Below are 7,924 nucleotides of genomic sequence, written 5' to 3' on the forward strand. Positions count from 1 at the left end.
GAGTAGAGGATGAACAGATAAGAAAAAGAATCGAACAGTAAACGAACGAGAGAGAAGAACGAAATTGAAACCAATGAGTGGGTGAAGTTGGGGGGTTTTCCAAGGTCGACAGGGGAATCCCTAATTCACCACCAAAGAGATGGTTCAGAAGAGCGGTGATAAGTGGAGGGAGCTGAAAAAAAAAAACTGGTTCGCAGAGTCAAAATATCGAGAAAAAATGTTGACAAAAATAAATAAATAAATAAATAAATAAAAACTCTAAATTTTAGGGTTTGGGCTATTTTTATTTTCATTTTAAAAAAAATCTATATTTTTATTTCTTTTTTTTAAGTAAAAAAAAAAATGATTTTAGGTCCAAAAATTAAGCCCATTACAATTGGGCCTCAAGCCCAATAAGATCCAAAATTGCAATGAAAAGCCCAAAATATTGAAGTAACTTTGGGCCCATGAACAAGCCCATAATAGTTATTATTATTATTATTATTATTATTATTTTGAGTTAAAAGGATATTATAAAAGGTTTGAAATGGTAGTAATATTATTATTTTTAGATAAATTATAGAATTTAAAGGAATTTTTATTAATTTTAATCCAAGAAAAATGTGGAAAACAATTCTGATCGTCGTCGATTTAGCTACGAATATATAAGGATTCGAAACTGCTCACTCCGGCGACATAATAACATCCCGAATTCATCTCCGATCCCATCCGCATTCCTTCCGATTATTCTTTACCGCGCCTTTCCGGTGAACGAGACGATCAAACACTCGGTATAAATCCACCTCCTACTTGATCCACAGGTTTGTACTCGTTTGGATTCGTTGCTGCAAATTTTATTTTCACTCATTTGAATCTTGTTAGCTACTTTTTTGTTTTCTTTCTTTCTTTCTTTTCCCATTATGGTTGAAATTTTGCTACATGAAGTTTCACGTTCTGATTTGAATTGAACATTCATCGAATCAGATGAAATGTGCAAAATGAATTAGGGGATCAAAGTTTAAAAACTATGTGAAAAAGAGGGGAGGGTGAAGTGTAGGGTTTGCGAATTGCATTTTGACGAATTTTAATAAAGCTTACAGGTTGAATTCGTTTGAAAGAGATTGGTAGGAATACGTTGAGTATCAGCGCAAGATGGATGGCCATAGGAGTTATGTCCCTCCTGCATATGTTCCAATAGGGCAGTCTGTTTCAGAAGCGGAGATTATTTCCAAAGATGAGGGCCACCCGATACCTAATGAACTTAAGGATGAATTGTCACAATGGTCGTCTGGAATCTGTGCATGCTGCGATGATTTGCAGAGCTGTACGCTACTTTCTGCCTTCTGAACTTGATTTATGCGAAGGAAAAATTATGAAGGTGCATCTTGAGTATGGAAAGGAAATGAACCATTACTTTGCATGTGTTCTTATATCCAAATTTAAATATTTGAATTCTAGGCCAGTGGATGTTTCCATTAGGGAATCTGTCATATCCTGTTGTGAATTATAAGCATGCACTGTCATTTATTTGTTGAGTGTTCATAGATCTTTGTTAGACACTTTGTTGTTGTGAACCAACTACTTCTGTCAAGCGGAACCTCTGAATTTTGTACAATGATTGGGATTAGCGCTTGAAGAACTTTGAATTTAGTTTAAGGGGTGGGTTTGGTTATTAAATCCTTACGACTGCCTACCTTGGGGCTTACGTATTTTGCTTGTTCTCTAACTATTACATGTTGCTTGATCAGTTTGAATCCTTGGTTTCTATCATTGAAGAGTGTATAAAGATTCAGAGATTATAGGCGTGAAGTATTTGAATCAAACAGGACACTTGATCTTGCGCACCTTTAGTTTGTCAGAAACCAAGAAGCATTTAGATGATATGAAGTGAACTTTTTTGTGTGTGGAATGATTAGGTTGAATATTAATTTTTGACAGTAGTATGATTTGAGTATAAGAGCATTGCATTTTTGGTCCATCTCTAGTATGTTACGTGGGGAGCTCATTGCAACGTTTTGTGGGTGCAGGTTTTATTGGCCTTTGCTGTCCATGCTTTCTGTTTGGGAAGAATGCAGCGCTTCTGGGTTCTCAAACAATGTTCGGGTCGTGCGCCACTCATTTCATTTTGTGGGCTCTTATGAATGCAGTCTGCTGCTTATCGACTGATGGAGCTTTGTGGAATGTAGCCGGATGCTTTCTTGCATGCTATGCTTGTGGCTACCGCAAAGCCCTACGGTCCAAGTACAATTTGCCAGTATAATATCATACTCTGATCACTTTTTCATTGTTTATTTCCATCATGCCTCAACTTATAAGTTATTTACAGTTATACTTACTATATCATATATTGATCATTTCTCCTTCTCTTGATATATACTTTGCCTAAATGTCAAAACATTAAGTAGCTTATTTGTAGGTTCGTCGCTGGACAAGGCAGGGAACTGGCTCTAATGCCTTTATCCCTGCCATATAATGTAACCCAGCTCGCTAAGAATCTGTTTCTTCTTAAGCTTAGTCGATGAGTTAACTCACCGATTGTTACGTTTCCATGATTCCCATCTTTTAATTTCTGAAATGTGATGTAGGAAGCACCTTGTATGGACTTTTTCTGCCATTGCTGTGCTATCTGTCAAGAATATCATGCTTTGATCATTTTTCCTTCTCCTGATACATTCCTTGCCTAAGTAATTTCGAAACATTAAGTAGCTTATTTGTAGGTTCGTCGCCAGACAAGGCAGGGAACTGGCTCTAATGCCTTTATCCCTGCCATATAATGTAACCCAGCTCGCTAAAATTCTGTTTCTTCTTATGCTTAGTCAACGAGTTAACTTACCTACCATGACCCGCATCTTAATTTCTGAAACGTGATGTAGGAAGCACCTTGTGGAGACTTCTTGACCCACTTTTTCTGCCATTGCTGTGCTATATGTCAAGAATATAGGGAGATTCGTGAAAGAGCTGGTGGATCCAGTTCCCGTGAATTGAATCTGGCTGTCGTTACTCCCCCAACAACTCAAACAATGGAATCTAATCCTCAAAAATAGTTGCTTCACTGCTGGAGCTACCAAGAAATTCTGGTAATTTATTACATTGCTTGCTTAGCACAGAGTTCTTCTTTCTCTCTTCCATTCTTATGGGATTTTTCAGAGTTACTACTCCCACTCTTCTATTATTATTGAAAATTTTCCCTTCTTTTGCCTTGTTTAATATTATAGAGCTAGAATATCTGTTCCTTACAGTGATTGATTGATAAATTTATGTATTTTTTCAATTTTTATTTAATTATGTTGATTTTACTGTTTGTTTGATGTTGCACACAGAAAAAAAGAGTCATAATTCATAAACATCGTTTGATGTTCATTTCAGTTTTTTTGGATTTGATCGAAAATGTAAGAGAAACATTATGAATGTTAAATCTTTGTGGATAAATCCGAACATTTCACATTTTTTGAATGATCTAAAAACATTACTTGAATGATCTAAGATTTTAGTCGGTCGCTCCTCCATCTATGATTGATGATTGTCGATGCTATTTGTTTTGGTTTGGATTGAGAGGGCTCACATTCGTAGGTGTACGGAGATTACAAGATTTGTCTTATCAGTTTCCATCCATCATTTTAATGAAAAATGCCCTCAAAGAATATTTTTAACCACTTCTAAATTCAAGTTGCCCTGAAAGGAAAGAAAAAACAAAAAACAGTGGGCACAAGAGATGATCACACTAAGCCCCCGCCGCCCGCCGCCGCCCCACTGATGGTTACTATTAAGGCGCATTTGCGTGTTGTGTTCGATGCCCAAAAGGGCGACACATTGTCGGCTCCTTGGCAATCTGCGCGCTCAACAAATGCCAGACGCCCCAAACCCACAAACTCCCAATACTCTCTATAAATACCAATATCAACAACAAACTTCCCCTTCAGCCTTATTCCCTCATGGCCTCTCCATCCATGCTTTACCTCCGCTTCTGCTTTCTCATCTTCTTAATAAGCAGCAGCAGCAGCATCAGCCTTGCGGCTGTGCAGCAGCCCAATGGCGGCGGTGGTGGCGGCGGTGGGGGAGGCTCAGGAAGCGGATCGAGCAGTGGTTCGGGCTCGGCTTCTGGGTCTGGGTCGGGGTCGGGGTCTGGGAGTGGTAGCGGGTCTGGTTCCAGCAGAGTGTCTCCCCAGGCAATTGGCTTGAACCACAGGAAGGCCTTTCACTGAATCAGAATCTATATATATATATATATATATATATATAATCATCATCAATCCTTTGATGGTGCAGTTCATAGTATTATATGTCCACAATAAAGACTCTTATGAGAGAGTTCGAGTGCATGCAGTGTAATTACGACCCTGTAGTATATAATAATGCTTCTATCACTCATAAGTTCATATCAGCTCGCAATTCATAAGTTATCCACGAAATTTATTAATGGCTTTGTGGCTACAACCTAAACACAACCAATCGTTCAAATATCACAAAATAGTCAGAAAATTCATCTAAATTTTGAATCTTGTCAAATAATTTGGAGTAAATCTAATTGAGATAAACAAAACAATCAAAAACAGGATTTGGTTAGCCTTAAAATGATTGGAAATCATGATAATCAAACTCTAAGCATAGGATTTTGGGTGCTCATATTAATTCTTTTCAATAAAGAAGGTCTAGTTCTACCAAATAACTCTGAAGTAAGAGGGGAAATTGTAAGAACCTGTAAAGGAATAGCTTAAAAGAATACCAAAACCCCTCCTATACAGTTCTTTAATATAAAGGGAAAGAATATACATTTCCCCAAGAGTTGAGTTTGGAATTACATCTAAGAAAGAAGGGGATCATTCCAGATAGGTTAGAACACAGCAAGAATAGAATTCTCTGTTCATTTGAAGAAATGAGGGCTCCACTTGTTTAGAATAAAAAGCAAACAGTTGCAAAACTCCTTAAATACATAATCCTAAGGAGAAGTATTGTACCTGGCGAGAGTTGAGTGCTCCTATTCTATTCTTCAGGATGCACGGGAAGAATATACATTTCCCTAAGAGTTAAGTTTTGAAGCTATTTTGCTTCATGAAAATGCAACGAATCCACGGATTAGGTGCATATATCAACGATCTCCATTTATAGAAATCGGATTCGAAAGCAAATCTCCCCTCTTACTCAACCATGAGCCCTGAGTAGTTTATCGGGCAAATTGAGTTGTCATGACGATACCCTGATTTTCTTGGTGGAAGATCGGAAAAGACCAATCTTCATCACAAGACTAATCAGATCTGCTGTAGACACCCGAGAGAGACAAGGCAGGCAGACTCAAAGAGTAAGAGGGCAACCCAATAAATCGCAAGGAGGAACAACATTTTCCATAAGAATATGGCTAATTTCATCTACAACCACGCTGAAACTATCTTGAGTAGGCTAAAAATTTGCTCAACCTTCCAAACAATGGAGTATACCATGTTGAGCCTTAAATCAATTCTTTTTGATGCTGAAGAGAAGCAAGAACAAGAACAGAATCATGATCTACGTAAGTGGCTTAAGGAGCTTCAAAACACCTTTTACCAAATTGAGGACACCATGGATGAATTCAAATGGGATTCTGAACAAGAGGGCACTGGAAAAAAGGTACAAGCCCCTTTCTCGTGCTCTGATCCAATTTCTGCACATAAATTTATACGGTTTCGTAAAATGATGAGACTACGCAATCATTTGGATACACTAGCAGCCAGAATGTATGAATTTCATCTCACTGAAAAGCACCCAGATTCCATAGGAAGAATGAAGACAGCACACTCCTTCCTTAGCACTACTGAAGTTTCAGTAAGACATATGAAACCAAGTTGGCAATTGCAGTACACCTTAACTGATGCTCCAATGGCTTATGATGGCGATCCGTATGCTGAACTTCTGACAACTTTCAAATCTATTCATGGGTTCTTCCTCATAGTTGGGGAAGCAGGTATAGGTAAGAGCACACTTGCCAAATTCCTTTACCATCATCAAGAAGTAGTTGAACAGTATCTTTCAAGATTCTGGGTCTGTGTGAAAGAAGGTTTTGATACACAGAGATTGATCGAAGAGGTATATAGTGTTGTAGCCTGTAAAGAAATTTGTAATGACTTGACTAAGAAACAATTGCATTTAAAGGTTCAACAACTTCTGAAGGGTACATCTTTTTTGCTCGTCATTCAAGACCTTTCGACCACAAACTTAGACGATTCAAACACATTGATGAAACTATTGGGCATGGGAAACGAGAACAGCAAAATCTTAGTGACCACTCAAAGTGAGATGACTGCAGGTGCTCTAGGACTAAGAACAGTCTATGCGTCTGAGAAACAGTCTGAGAAACAATCGACGCAGAATTCGGACGATAAGAATCAGAAAGTTTCAACAGGCTTCAAACTGGAGAGGCTGTCAGAGGATAAATCATCTAAGTTATTCAAAAGATATGCCTTTAGAGATAGACAAGAAGTAAACAATGAAGAATTCACTGGAATAGAAGACCAAATTCTGCAGAAATGCAAGGGAGTTCCATTGGCAATAAAGTGNAGAATTCACTGGAATAGAAGACCAAATTCTGCAGAAATGCAAGGGAGTTCCATTGGCAATAAAGTGTATGGGAAGCTTGCTATCTTCAAAAACTAGAATAGCTGAGTGGAAGAATATCAAGGACAAGTTGTGGGCACAAAAGGAAGAGAATGACGGTATTTTACATATACTCAGATTATGCTATAATCAAATGCCCTCACACCTGAAGCCCTGTTTTCTTCATTGTGCTCAATTACCAGACCGCATATTATCTTCAAATGACGTGATTCAGTTATGGATGGCACATGGGCTCCTCCATTCACCTGAAGAGAATCACGCATCTATGAAAAATATAGGTGAGAAGTATTTCATGGAGCTATGGTCAAGATGTTTCGTTCAAGAAATTGAAGAACATGGCCTCGGCTACTGGTTTAAACTGCACCCTCTTATCCAAAAACTTGCACACGTACTCGCACAAGAACGATCTGAGGGCTTAGTAGGTACCAAACCAGTCACTGAAATAAAATCCCTAGCCTTCCATGTAAGAGATATGGTGCCACCTAATGCATTCCTACCTGGAATGTGCATTCTGAAGTACAAAAGCTTAAGAGTGTTACATTTAGGCAATGCAAACATAGAGGAAATTCCAAATGCTATAGGAACACTTACAAACCTGAGATACCTCGACTTGCATGGAAATAAGAACATCAAGCGGCTGCCGAATTCAATCTGCAATCTACAAAGTTTGCAAACCTTGATTCTTGAATCTTGTTCCGAACTTAAAGAATTGCCAACTGATATAAGGAATTTGATCAGCCTGAAATACTTGTGGATAACAACAAAAGAGCTTCGTTTGCACAAAAACGGAGTTGGAACCATGACTTCTCTGCAATTTCTCGCCATTGGAGGGTGCAAAGACCTACAAATTCTATTCGAACGGCCAGAGTGCCTTGTAGACCTCGAAACCCTAATGATTTACAATTGCGATAATTTGATGTCGTTGCCAAATGAGATGATATATCTAAAATCACTACAGAATTTGGTTATCTGGGGCTGCAAGCAACTAACACTCACCTTAGAGAACGCCAAATTTAGGCTTCAGAGATTCACAATCAGAGAGCTTCCAAAAGTGAAGAAATTACCCGAATGGCTTGACGGATCGGTCCAAACTTTGAGAAACCTGCAGATCATCAATTGCCCCGTAACCATGAATGTAGAGAGGTTACAAGCGTTTGAAGGTGTTGAAACGGCCAAAATTTTAGGATCTGTAAAAGTCAGAGAGACGCCGCCCGGCTATGGCTTCCAATATAAGAATACGGTTATACGTGTTCCCAGGGGGATTGACAGTAAAAAAGAATATTACTAATCATTTTATTGAACATTCATAATAATTATTATTATTATTATTATTTATTTATTTATTTATTTTTTTTTTTTT

General features: G+C 38.2%; 3 protein-coding genes across 4 annotated transcripts in view; 2 read left to right on the forward strand and 1 right to left on the reverse strand.

The window, feature by feature from the left end:
* The window catches only part of LOC111790090 (UPF0400 protein C337.03-like), a gene marked incomplete in the record, with an annotated part of 12,967 nt that extends 12,754 nt beyond the window's left edge, over window positions 1-213 (reverse strand). Inside the window, 1 exon segment of the mRNA XM_023670892.1 lies at window positions 1-213.
* A 414-nt stretch (window positions 214-627) lies between these two features.
* On the forward strand, window positions 628-3,289 carry LOC111791188 (protein PLANT CADMIUM RESISTANCE 10-like). Of its 2 annotated transcripts, none has more exons than XM_023672436.1 (4): window positions 628-800; window positions 1,080-1,303; window positions 2,007-2,233; window positions 2,853-3,289. In XM_023672436.1, the coding sequence occupies exons 2-4, from the start codon at window positions 1,132-1,134 to the stop codon at window positions 3,021-3,023; spliced, it is 570 nt and encodes a 189-aa protein (XP_023528204.1). In that variant the 5' UTR covers window positions 628-800; window positions 1,080-1,131; the 3' UTR covers window positions 3,024-3,289. The 2 variants fall into 2 exon arrangements, with proteins under 2 accessions (XP_023528204.1, XP_023528205.1); XM_023672437.1 differs by having other exon boundaries at window positions 1,098-1,303.
* Window positions 3,290-5,400: 2,111 nt separating this feature from the next.
* LOC111791724 (putative disease resistance protein RGA4) lies at window positions 5,401-7,860 on the forward strand. Its single transcript, XM_023673194.1, has 2 exons — window positions 5,401-6,465; window positions 6,533-7,860. The coding sequence occupies exons 1-2, from the start codon at window positions 5,401-5,403 to the stop codon at window positions 7,850-7,852; spliced, it is 2,385 nt and encodes a 794-aa protein (XP_023528962.1). The 3' UTR covers window positions 7,853-7,860.
* Window positions 7,861-7,924: the final 64 nt, after the last annotated feature.

Source organism: Cucurbita pepo, chromosome LG03 (assembly GCF_002806865.2).
Source record: "Cucurbita pepo subsp. pepo cultivar mu-cu-16 chromosome LG03, ASM280686v2, whole genome shotgun sequence".
In the NCBI taxonomy this organism is placed as follows: domain Eukaryota; kingdom Viridiplantae; phylum Streptophyta; class Magnoliopsida; order Cucurbitales; family Cucurbitaceae; genus Cucurbita; species Cucurbita pepo.